Source organism: Dendrobates tinctorius, unplaced genomic scaffold, assembly GCF_039654945.1.
Source record: "Dendrobates tinctorius isolate UK_male_01 unplaced genomic scaffold, ASM3965494v1 ptg000069l, whole genome shotgun sequence".
NCBI lineage: Eukaryota > Metazoa > Chordata > Amphibia > Anura > Dendrobatidae > Dendrobates > Dendrobates tinctorius.
Genome location: NW_027361737.1, coordinates 20,527,306 through 20,540,382, shown reverse-complemented (window position 1 = coordinate 20,540,382; position 13,077 = coordinate 20,527,306). Strand labels below are relative to the sequence as shown.

At 47.4% G+C, this 13,077-nt stretch overlaps 1 protein-coding gene across 3 annotated transcripts in view; it reads left to right on the top strand.

The window, feature by feature from the left end:
- The window catches only part of WDFY1 (WD repeat and FYVE domain containing 1), a 55,717-nt gene that overhangs the window by 36,719 nt on the left and 5,921 nt on the right, over positions 1-13,077 (top strand). For 2 of the 3 annotated variants that reach the window (XM_073581147.1, XM_073581146.1), the window contains exons 9-11: positions 3,127-3,228; positions 3,346-3,476; positions 5,346-5,454. In XM_073581147.1, coding sequence (XP_073437248.1) covers positions 3,127-3,228; positions 3,346-3,476; positions 5,346-5,454 — 342 coding nt within the window. The other variant, XM_073581145.1, reaches the window with a different exon arrangement.

Here is a 13,077-nt window from a genome sequence, read left to right as displayed (position 1 = left end):
CCGCCACGCTGACCTTATCGTTACCCGACGACTCTGGGAGGAAATCTGTTCGCTCCTTGTGGGCCGCTGGGAGGACCTCGATGTTCGGGCCCAGATTAAAGAGCGTAAGTATATACAGTACCGGTTGCTTGATGTAAACCAGTGTTTCCCGAACTCCAGTCCTCGTGGTCCCCACGGATCATGTGTTCAGGATTTCTATTTACTATGGAAATCCTGAAAACATGACCCCTGGGGACCATGAGGACTGGAGTTTGTGAAACACTGATGTTGTATACTAACCACTCCTTTCTCGTTTCAGGGAACAGAATTGTGAATCGGTGGCGGTCTGTGAGGGATCGTTTCAAGAAGGAGTTCAATAAAGAGATGCGGGCCCCGAGTGGATCTGGAGGACGCAGGAGCAAGTACAAGTACGCAGAAGCCCTGTCGTTCCTCCGGGAAACAATGGTCACTAGAAGGTAAATATTACACACCACATGTGAAAAAAAATGTTAGATGTAACTTTTTTTTTTTCAGCCAGGGCCATACCATGTCAGTATTTTAATTGTTTTTTTTTCTCTTTATTCCACAGCACGGTGAGCAGCACTCGGGAGCCTGCACGATTGGACCCTTCTGAGGCGATCCCTGAGGAGACCGGCACCGAGGGACACTTCGACCGCCCCGGTACATCTGCACCTTCCCAGCCTTCCCACACATTCGACCCATCTGTCCCATCCACCAGCACAGGAGCATCGTGGCCGCCTACATTACATGAAGCTGCTGGTGAGGAGATCGCTTTCCCTTTACCCCACCCTTCTGCCCCTGCCACCTCTAGTACACCTGCGGGTACTGGGCGGCAGCGGCAGAGGGGTCAGGAAAAGAGTTATGCGCCAGAGTTCTTGCATCTGAATGCATCTTTCCAGAACTGTCTAAAAGTCTTGTCAGAGCAAATCTCCGCAGGCTTTCAGCAGATCAACTCCAGCATTCTGGAGGTGAAGACACTTCTGCAAACCATGCATTCAGAAGCAAGATCTTCGCCAAACCACACCTTTTTCAGGTCTGTTGTGGAGCGCATGGCAACACTATCTCCTACCCAGCAGATGCATGTAATGCATTCGTGCCACGGTGCTCTACAGCAGGTTACATCCCAACCTCCACCTCCCACCACTGTAGTTCCTCCACCTGCACCCCCTCCAGCCACTTTCCATCCTCCCCCTCCTATTACATCTGCACCCCCTCCAGCCACTTTCCATCCTCCCCCTCCTATTACATCTGCACCCCCTCCAGCCACTTTCCATCCTCCCCCTCCTATTACATACCAGCAACCTCACCAGTACCAGCAACCTTCCCAGTACCAGCAACCTCCCCAGTACCAGACATCTCCCCACTTCCAGCAACCTTCCCCGTACCAAACTCCTTCCCCCGTACCGAGCTCCTTCCCCCGTACCGAGCTCCTTCCCCCGTACCGAGCTCCTTCCCCCGTACCGAGCTCCTTCCCCCGTACCGAGCTCCTTCCCCCGTACCGAGCTCCTTCCCCCGTACCGAGCTCCTTCCCCCGTACCGAGCTCCTTCCCCCGTACCGAGCTCCTTCCCCCGTACCGAGCTCCTTCCCCCGTACCGAGCTCCTTCCCCCGTACCGAGCTCCTTCCCCCGTACCAAGCTCCTTCCCCATACAACTTTCCATCAACATCATCTGCTCCTACAGTCCCTGCCCAACCCTCCACTCCACCGCCCACCACCTCTTCTGCCTCCCACATGTCCACCCATTCTGTAGCTTTTTCCACACCATCACCTCTAACTGTACCTTCCCCACCACGATCCCAGTCCTCTCTCCACACTCCCATTGTCGAAGTGTCCCGCAGCCCCTCCAGCAGTATTTCCACCCCACACTACACCGAGTTATAATGTTTTTTTTGTAATAAAAATGCCCATTTGGTTGGTTTCAAACCTTTATTAAAAAAGTTTTTTTAACTTTAAAAACAGTTTACACAAAAAACAATATTTTAAATAAAAGTTAAATTATCGTTTCACAATGGTTGTCTGTCATTTCTTTCTGCGGCGAAATATGTTTAAAAAAAAGGTTAAATACAGGGTATTTAAAAGGTAAAAAGGTATTCAAAACCAGGTATATAACTGTGGGTAAATTTTAGCTTTTTGCCACAGTTGTGTTCCTGGTTGTGTTTGAAGCAAAGTATTTCACCTGAAAAGTTGTGTTTATTGTTGGTGATTTCCTAACAATGTACACAACTTTTGTTAAAAGGTGAAATACTTTGCATAAAACACAACCAGGTACACACCTGTGGCCTAAAGCTAAAAATAGTAAGACCATGACAAGATAGCCAACTTTGGTTGGCAAAGGTATATACTGTTGGTCCAGAAGGTACACAAGTTTGGTTAGGGCACAAATCTTTCACACTCTGTCATCCTGCCAGTGTACTCTGCCTTGAGGTGACATAAAGTATAGTGCAAAAATGTCCATCATTACTGAAACCGTCACAGAACTTCTAGTGGTAATATTTCCAATGACAACATCCATCTTCGCCAGTAACTTGCTCTTCTCTCCAACCTGCACTTTCTCCTCTACAACCTGTCAAAGAAGGGCTGTAGGAACATGCTATATATAGTTTTCCAGTAGCCAATCCCGTTCGGAAGGCCACAAGGGTCAATTTTAAAAACCAGATCCGGCGTAATCCGTCGAAAAACGGATAGAAAAACGGATGAACCGGATGAGACGGATCCGGTTTTGTCTGTCAAGAACAAGACGGATCCGGCATTCCGGCACGATGCCGGATCGCGCCTGACGCCGAAAACCTGATGTGTGAAAGTAGCCTAAGGGGTTAATATATTTACTTTTTAATCTCTTTAAGGGACTTGAACTGACGATCGCTAGATAGCTTCTATTGAACTACAGTATTGTGGTATATGATGCCATTGACGTTCTCCTATGTAGCTCCATAGGAAGCTAAGATGCCATGTGTTGGTGACTCTTTCAGGAGTCCCTATTTCAGGTCATCACATTTCATTATAAGTCAGTGAGGTCCTTTCACCCTTCTGACCCCGCATGGTGGAACCACAACTCTGATGTGAACAGAGGCTTACATGTTTTGATTACAAATTGGAATTAATTTCTCCCTATTTTCTGTATTCAAGGCTCCTCAATGGTTGGAAAGCGACTCATGTCAAAAGTGTGCCCAGCCCTTCTTTTGGAACTTAAAACAGATGTGGGACACAAGGACTATGGGGTTACGCCAGGTAATAGAACGGAGAGAAGGATGCTGTCCCTCTGCCTCGTTTCAGTACTTTCTCAGTGTCTGTGTCATACTTCTTGACATGTTGAGGAGCTTTGTGTTGCTCCTTTTGTCGCTGTAGCATCACTGCAGGAAATGCGGCCAGGCAGTCTGTGGGAAATGCAGCTCCAAGAGGTCCAGCTACCCCATTATGGGTTTCGAGTTCCAGGTGCGGGTCTGTGACTTCTGCTATGAGAGCATAAAAGACGAGGAGTGAGTATTCTGACTGATTGCATTGTAGTTGTTCACAGTCCCATAGTTAAAACTGTTGGTCAACCATTAAATCTAAATCAGAGGTTCTCTGGCATAAAAATGTTTGACTGGCAAGCTTTTTCTAGGATCCACAGCAGACAGCCGCAATGTCCACATAGAGTAACATGCCCCCTTGCCAGATGGCTGGAAAAGATGACTGCAGTGTTACAGGTGTTGTCAGCCTTAATTATACCCACTTGGGTCACTATAGATGAAGTTGGTGACCCTTACTTGGGTCGTTGCAGGCGAAGTTGGTGACCCTTACTTGGGTCGTTGCAGACGACCTAGGCTTGGTTTAGCATCACCACCGTGGTTGGATGTTGTTGGAGACCAGTAAGGGGCAAACCCTTTAAAAATCAGTTGAGGATAGTTGGTAGCTGCGATATCCTGATCATTTGACACTCCTACATGAGGGCTTACTCTGAATTATTCTAATAATCGGGCCCGGTTCACTCTGCTTTTCCGCAATGTGTTCAGTGGTTTTACCTGAATCTCGGGATTCAGACGAAACCCAAGAAAGGGCAATAGGCAGCAAAGACACGAATGGAGTTAAAATGAACTTTAATTGTTTTTTTTTCTGTTATTTTGAAAGTGTTTGTCTTTTCAGACGGGCGCAGGAGCGTAGTCAGTTTCTGTGGCCGTCTGAAAAGATGGACACTTTCAGGGTGAAAAAGAAAAAAACAAAAAGCACATTTTGAACTCCATTCATGTTGTTGCAGTCTCTGGCCCTGTTGGGGGTTTGTCTCAATCCTGCTTTTAGGAGAATATGAGAGGAACACTGGGAAGCACTGCAGAAGCGCAATGTGAACAGGGCTTTACAAAATGACTGTTCAAAATGACTGTTCAAAACGGCAGTGTAATTGTGCGCATAACCATCTTCAGCGTAAAATCCAGTCTGAAATCTCCCGCGATAATGGCTGCATAATGTTAGAAAAGAACTAAAGTCTGTGGGCCAGAATTCTACTGTAAACCACATTGAAATGTCACAAACTCTTCACGTGGCTCGAAGTTGCGCAAAAATTCTCTTTTGCCGTTTTTATGCCAGTCTCAACCAGATCTGCAAATGTGGGTGGGATAAGTTGTGGTTACGCCCACCTAGCAAATTTATCAAAATCTTTGGTAATCTACTCCAGTTCCTGACTCTAGTAACATTTTTTGAGACGGTGACTGCCGGTTGTAAGATGTGCCCTGATGTAGAGGTAGAGATCCTGATTCCGGCCATGTATTACTTACTGGGCTGCTTGCTGTAGTTTTTATTATCAGTTTTATCAGCAGGAGATAATCAATAGAGGACCACTTGGCCTGCTGCCTTGTAATCCAGCCCTGCGCCCACCCTTGATTAGCAGCTTTCTGCCTATGCACAGTGTACACAGAATGCTCACAATATGTGGTGTGGGCAGGTTATACAGAGCTCTGCATTCAATGAACTAGTAGATCTGCATCACAGAAAACTGATTTGTTTATTTTTACAATTGCAGCAAGCATCCCAGTAAGTGACACAATACTGGAATCGGGGTTTCTGCCCCTTCACCATGCTGCCCCTCACTTGGAGTAGTGAAAGAACTGGTGATAATTCCCTATAAGTGACATGCACGTGCCTTAATGAATGTGATGCATCTCACTCTAGCGCTGCATTCTTTATGACTGGTGTGAACATCGCCAGTCTTGGTGGATCAGACCCTATTGGGTTACGTTGGCTGGTAAAGATGTGTTTTAAGGGAAAAGAACTGCCATGTGTACAGAGTGGCATCTTGGGGGGTGGAGGGGGAGTGGATAATGGTTGAACACATTGGTACTAATAGCCTTTTTGCCTCCAATACTTCTGTGTAGCCGAGCATCGTTGGCCACGTTCCATGAGGGTAAACACAACATCTGCTTTATGACAATGGATGTCTCCCGAGGCCTTATGGTTACATGTGGCACAGATCGACTAGTCAAGGTATCGTTTTTGTTTTTTCAAATTAGTTCAAGAGCTGATGTAGAGAATTAGATAAATGATGACTGACAGCATAGAGATGACTAAGATAGGGATACAGTAACTTGGAAAAGCCTTTTGGAGAGTCAGCAAAGGGTTCCTCCAGTTAAAGGGGTATTGGAATCTCCGCTTGGTCAGTGTTCTACATCCCCCATCGCTCCTGATGATGATCCTCTGTGCACAATGTTCATTCTGACTATACATCATGTCAGCGGCACAAGGAGTGGAGGGGGTCGGCACTGTTGGCATGGGCCTGCAGTTGAATTGGAAGTACTCGTACACTGTATTATTGTACATTTTGTGTCCATGTACAGATAAATCTCTTTAAAGGGAACCTGACATGTAAGATGATGCTATTAGCCAGCAGATATGGGGTTAATCTGCAGGTTAATAGTATTCTGACACTTTACAGCACGCGCAGTGAAAGCCCGGTTTCTGGGAGGAAATTCACTTTTTCTCCCTCACCCATGACAGCACCACGGAGAGAGGGGGTCTGCCCATCAAGGACAGGAACCTACAGACAAAAGAGCGGCACCTCTCCTCCGCCCCCAGTTGGGTTCCTGTCCTTGACGGGTGAACCACGGCAGCAGGAGCTCAGCGCTTACCGGAAGGTGAAGATCCAGGACCGTCCCGTCCGCGGTCAGACAGCGGGGAGGCCCCTGTCGCGACGGGGTCGGTTGCCGAAGCCGCTACCGCTGCAGCTGAGGGGCTGTCCAGGGTGAGCGGGCGGGGAGGACCGGGCCGCCGCTCCGGGAGGAGTAGGGGCCAGGGGACGCCGGTATAGGGGTAGCGCCGGGTACAGAGGTGTACCAAGATGGCGCTGCCCCGGAAGTAGAAGGAGGAACTTCCGGGTCCCCGCGGTCGGCACATGCGCAGTGCGCACTCCGCGGGGGAAGCAGCGGTGCAGGCCGGGAAGACAGGTGACGCCAGGGCGGCTTATTCAAATTTGGATTTGGAACGCTGAAGCAGCCTCAGGGCTGGAAGCGTTCAGGCGCGATGGATAGCGACCCGCATGAGGAGCTACAGCAGCCTAAGCAGCAGCAGCAGCAACATAGCCAGCATCACCAGCACCGCCAAAAGGATAAAGACGGACGGGGGAGCCGGTCCAGTAGCCACTCCACGCAACATTCAACTGCAAGGAGCAAGTCACCTGCCGTGGATCGCCCAGTGAGGAATTTGGATCCACTTCCAGAACCGGTACCTGCAACCGCGCATGAGGGGTAAGTGGATCTTCGTGAATGTTCCCCATTGTAATAGACTTCTTTCCCTTATCAGGGAAAGAAGAAAGAAAAAACCAAGAACAGGGAATGCCCCACCTGTAGGAAGCCATTACCAACGCCCTGGGAGAAAAAATTGTGTGACTCCTGTATACAGGAGGTCCTCGGCGGTGAAACCCCGGATCATGCCGCAGACCTAAGGGCGGTAATCCGCGCAGAAATTCAGAGTGCCCTTTCATCCAAAAAACGGGAAGGGAAAGGAAGGAAGGGGGACGTGGTAATAGAGTCCCAATCAGAGAGCTTGTCGTCAGGGGAAGTCACCTCCCATACTGTAAATACCGACTCGTCATCCTCCGAAGAGGAGACGGAAGGTCGTCATTGTTTCCCCCTGGACGAAGTGGATGCCTTAGTAAAGGCGGTAAGATCCACTATGGGGATGGAAGACCCCCGGACTGATAGATCAGTCCAGGACATTATGTTCGGGGGACTGGGTCAAAAGAAACGGAGGGTATTTCCGTTAAACAAGAACGTCCAAGGCCTCATAGATAAAGAATGGGAAAAACCGGATAGGAAAAGCTCTACGGTTCCTTCCATCAAAAGAAAGTACCCATTTGATGAGGAGGCATCCACATCGTGGGATAAGGCCCCCAAACTAGACGTGGCGGTAGCCAAAGCTTCGAGAAGGTTTGCTCTCCCCTTTGAAGATATGGGTACCCTGAAAGACCCGTTAGATAAAAAAGCGGATACCCTACTTAAGGGCACCTGGGAATCAGCAGGGGGAAACATCAGGCCGGCGGTAGCGGCAACCTGCACCTCCAGAGCTCTTATGGTATGGATAGACCAATTGGAGAGACAGATAAGGGAAGGGGTTCCCAGAGATAAAATCCTGGAATCCATGCCAATGATAAGAGGGGCGGCAGCCTTCCTGGCCGACTCTTCGGCTGATTCGATAAGATTGTCATCTAAAACGGCAGCCTTGTCGAATGCAGCTAGAAGAGCTTTATGGTTAAAATGTTGGCCTGGGGATCTCCAGACAAAAATGAGGTTATGCGCCATTCCCTGTGAAGGAAAATTCCTCTTCGGGGAAACCTTGGATGACATCCTCTAAAAGGCAGGCGTCAAAAAGAAAGGCTTCCCAAACCTAGGACCAGTGAGCGCCACAGGCTTTAAACGGTCCTTTCGGAACAAAAAGTTCTTTCAGAGGAGACCCCCGAGAGACCAAAAATGGGAAGACAGAAGAAGGGACAGGGGGTTCATCTTCGGTAACTCGTCCCGGGATAAAAAACCCGCCAAGTGACTGTGGGCCCAGGGTGGGAGGGAGACTAAGTTTTTCCTCCCAGCCTGGGAGAAAATATCCAACAATCCCTGGCTGATAAATCTTGTAAGATCAGGATTAAGGATAAACTTTTATTCTCTCCCGCCGCAAAAATATATAATTACCCCGATAAGGTCGTCAAAAAATGAACAGGACGCCCTCGAAAAGGAGGTCCTGAGTATGTTGGACAAAAAAGTCCTACAGGAGGTTCCCCCACAGGAGAGAGGCAGGGGGTTCTACTCGCCTCTCTTCCTGGTAACCAAACCAGACGGCACCTTCCGCACCATCATAAATTTAAAAAGACTGAATTGCTATATCAAGAACGAAAAATTCAAGATGGAATCGATCAAATCGACCATCAAAATTCTCTTTCCGCAATGCTTTATGGTGGTCTTAGACCTCAGCGATGCCTACTACCATGTCCCCATTCACAAAGAATCCAGGCAATACCTCAGGCTAGCAGTCTCGATAGCAGGAGAAATAAGAGAATTCCAATACAAGGCCCTGCCATTTGGGATCTCGGTTGCTCCACGGGTCTTTACGAAATTGGTGGCAGAGATGATGGCTCACATAAGAGAACAGGATGTTCTGATAGTGCCTTATTTGGACGACTTTTTAATAGCGAGCAACTCGGGCCAGAAATGCACAGAACAGAGGGACAGAGTGATGAGCACTCTAAAAAACCTCGGGTGGCTTCTGAACCTGAAAAAGTGGCTGGAGCCAAGGAGAGTCCAGGAGTTCCTAGGCCTGACACTGGATTCAAACATCCAAGTGTGTTACTTGCCAGATCACAAAAAGGACAGAATTATCCATATGGTACAAAAAGCGAGGCAAAACCCTTCTATGACACTAAGACGAGCAATGTCCCTGTTAGGGTCCCTCTCTGCATGCTTGCCGGCGGTCCAGTGGGCACAAATACACATGAGGGATCTGCAGTGGGATATCCTGACCAACCAGCGGGCCTTAGGAGACCACTTGGAACATCATATTACGCTAGTTTCAAAAACTATTCATTCCCTAGCCTGGTGGGAGGACAAAAACAACTTGTCCAAAGGGATCCCCTGGGAGGCCAAGATCACACATGTAATTACCACCGACGCCAGTCCTGTGGGATGGGGAGCACACATGGGCATCAGTGTGGCTCAAGGGGGATGGAGAAGTCAAGAACTAAAAGCCTCCTCGAATCAAAAAGAACTGCTAGCAGTAAATTATGCCTTGAGTCACTTTTTGCCAGCATTAAAGGGCCATCATGTCCGGATATTCTCGGACAACCGAGTAACAGTGGCCTATATAAACCACCAGGGGGGAACCAGGTCCAGAACGCTATTGGAGGCATCCTCCGAGATATTCAGGTTAGCCGAGGAAAACTTACTGTCCCTATCGGCGCTACACATACGGGGAGTAGAGAACCAGACAGCAGACTTTCTGAGCCGTACCCAACTACATCAAGGGGAGTGGGCTCTAAATCAGTCCGTTTTTCAGAAGATTGTGGAAATGTGGGGAACCCCAGACATAGACTTATTTGTAGACCACAAAAACAAAAAAGTGGAAGCATTCTGTTCTCTAAATCCCAAGGGAAATCCTCAGACCCTGGACGCATTTATGCTCCCATGGACACGGGGACTACTGTATGCCTTCCCACCGACCATTCTCCTCCCGGCGGTGATAAGGAAAGTCAGGGAAGAGGGGGCTCAGGTAATACTTATAGCCCCTTTCTGGCCAAAAAGAACATGGTTTTCATGGCTCAGAATAATGTCAGTAACCGACCCCTGGGTTCTACCAGATCTCCCCGACCTTCTATCGCAGGGTCCTGTGCTACACCCCCAAGCAGTGAACCTCCATTTAACAGCATGGAATTTGAAAGGTCACTGCTGAGGGGGAAAGGATTTTCAGAAAATCTAATTTCCACGTTACAAAAAAGTAGAAAACCAATTACAATCAAAGCCTATGGTAGAACCTGGAGGAAATTCCTATCCAGTTCGGGGGCAAAGGTTCAGGATGGAATACAAATGGATAAAATCCTGGAATTCCTCCAAAGGGGGTTAGAACAGGGACTAGCGACTAACACACTGAGGGTACAGGTAGCGGCCCTAGGCGCCCTCTATAATCAGGAGGTGGCAAGCGACCCTTGGGTATCACGGTTCATGAGGGCCGCAGCCAGGTCTAGACCAATAGCTACCCAGAAAGTACCATCATGGGATCTGAACTTAGTGTTGTCAGCCCTAACAGGACCCCCATTCGAGCCTATTCAGTCAGCTCCACTAAAGACCCTATCATTAAAAACGATATTGCTAGTGGCCCTAACATCGGCTCGCAGAGTGAGTGACTTACAAGCCTTATCGGCATTACCCCCATTCATTAAAATTATGGAGGATAGAATTATATTGAAACCTGACCCTGCATATTTGCCCAAGGTAGCAACACACTTCCATAGATCACAGGAGGTAGTCCTTCCTTCCTTCTGCCTAAACCCTACGAATAGAGGAGAGGAGAAATTTCACACATTAGATGTGAAGAGGTGCTTAGTGCACTACCTAGAGGCCACCAAGGGATGTAGGAAGGAAGGATCTCTCTTTGTGTGTTTCCAGGGACCTCGTAAGGGGCTCGGGGCGTCCAAAAGTACCCTAGCAAGATGGATAAGGGATGCGATTGCCCTGGCATACTCATGCAGCGGGAATACCGTCCCGGAGGGTCTAAAAGCCCACTCTACGAGAGCAATGGTGACCTCATGGGCAGAAAGATCAGAGGTATCAATAGAACAGATCTGTAAGGCGGCCACCTGGTCAACACCTTCTACCTTTTTCAAACACTATCGCCTAGATCTAGCCTCTGTGTCTGACCTGACCTTCGGGAGAAGGGTCCTTCAGGCGGTGGTCCCTCCCTAAGCTACCAATCTCTGAAATTCTCTCCGTGGTGCTGTCATGGGTGAGGGAGAATAGCTTAGTTACTCACCGATAACGTTGTTTCTCGGAACCCATGACCGCACCCGCTTAATTCCCCCCCTTTTTTCACGTGTGCGGTGAGCACGATTTAATGTGTGCAGAGTGTGTTCTTAGACACGAGACTTCTCTATAAGTATACAAATTGTAAAGTTATGTATATACTTTTGTTGTTAACTAACCGGGAGACCCTCTGATGCTCTGTAACCAACTGGGGGCGGAGGAGAGGTGCCGCTCTTTTGTCTGTAGGTTCCTGTCCTTGATGGACGGACCCCCTCTCTCCGTGGTGCTGTCATGGGTTCCGAGAAACACCGTTATCGGTGAGTAACTAAGCTATTCTCCCGGCAGGCTCACTCTGCCAGTCATCAATATGACGCAGACACGGGCTCAGTCACTGCTCTGTGTATAGCGAGCAACGGCTGTAACCGCACACTCGGCACTGACTGACAGCAGCTCCACATTAGGGCCAGCTGTCAGTCAGTGCAGGGGTGCATGGTTACAGAGAGCGTCGGCTGTAACCATGCCCTCGGCAGTGACTGACAGCAGCTCAGCTTTAGCACCAGCTGTAAGACAGTCTATTAAAGATAATTGGGGTGCTCACTGCTAATATAACATAGAAAAACCTCGGCACACAAAATTTCAATAATCAAATGTTTATTTATACATCCACAGTTGCTGAAAAACGGACCAAAAAATTGATACAAGTAATCAAGAATCCACAGATAAAAAAAAAAAATCGATATTGAGCCTTTATCAAGAATTTATCTGAAATAAACCAAACAATAAAAGATCAAAAAAGTAAAAGAAAAAAAAGTCTTTCATGTACAAAAAGACATCAGTTCATGTGTTACATCTAGGTCTCAGACTAAATGTAATTACAAAAATAAAACATGTTGAAAAAATAATCGCATCATGATACTACTGATACGACTCGTGAAATTATCATAGACAATTATTATCCGAGAGAAGACTCCTCCCATTTGCACTGTGTATAACAAACCAATATGTTATTTTCTGAGATGCACATAAATCCAATACCTGTATGAATAATGGTCCTAAAGCATCAGCAGGATTCCTCCTATGCTTACAGCACATTGAAAGTGTGGGTTACCTTATATAACGAAAATAAACAAATGCATAATAAAGGGCCACATCAAAAGGAAAACCAATACTGAGGTGCAGTATCTAGCCAAGCAAAGATAATATGCTCCGTTAAAACACACCAATTATGTGAGGATATCAGGATGACGTGCCGATACGCATCAATCCGCGGGGAGAGGTGCTCTGCCGCTGCCATGTGAGCACACGTGCCCTCTTATGTCAACATGACTATAGACTTCCGGGGTAAAGATCAGCATCCGTGAAAGTGAACTGCAGTGCGCATGCGGAAACAGCCAAAGTGTGCTCACCGATGAGCGTCATGTGTCGGGAGATCACCAGAAAGTCCCGAGCTCAGTCGGAATAGTTGCCAGTGTTTTTAAAGAACAAGTGCGCCGTCGCCAATTTAAATGTGCGGATGAAAGGAATTATTTCCCACGGGTGTGACCCGTTTGGAGCTAAAAGGGAAAGGAGAAAAGGATAGATTGATAATAAAGTAACCCAACTATACTAAATATTGTTTTCGATTCTCTCTGAATATTATACATCATGCCTCTGATAAGTACCAGTGACATTATCATTATTTAGATCAAACCATTATTCCCTAGATGATAGTAATGATAATGAATTCATATAATGTCACTCACAAATTATTGTACCATTGCACCCGTTAGCAAACCATCACAAGTCTAATCATAATTGCAAAGTTACCGTATATCAAAACAGGAACATACAGATTAAATGTTAAAAATATAACAAAGGAAAAATTCGGTCGTGGGAAAAAACATGTAATGTAATATTAATGAATACGGATTGTTCAAGTACCTGAATGGGGTAACCCCTGCTGCGGAAACGTGCTTCCATTTCCTGACGCCTTAATTCCCTAATAGAGGAGTCCGAGACAATCCAATCAATCCTCACATGTTGTGATCTAGGTAACGCACATTTCACAGGTCGTGGATGACTACTCCTTTTGGTCTGTTTCTCAGCAACTGTGGATGTATAAATAAACATTTGA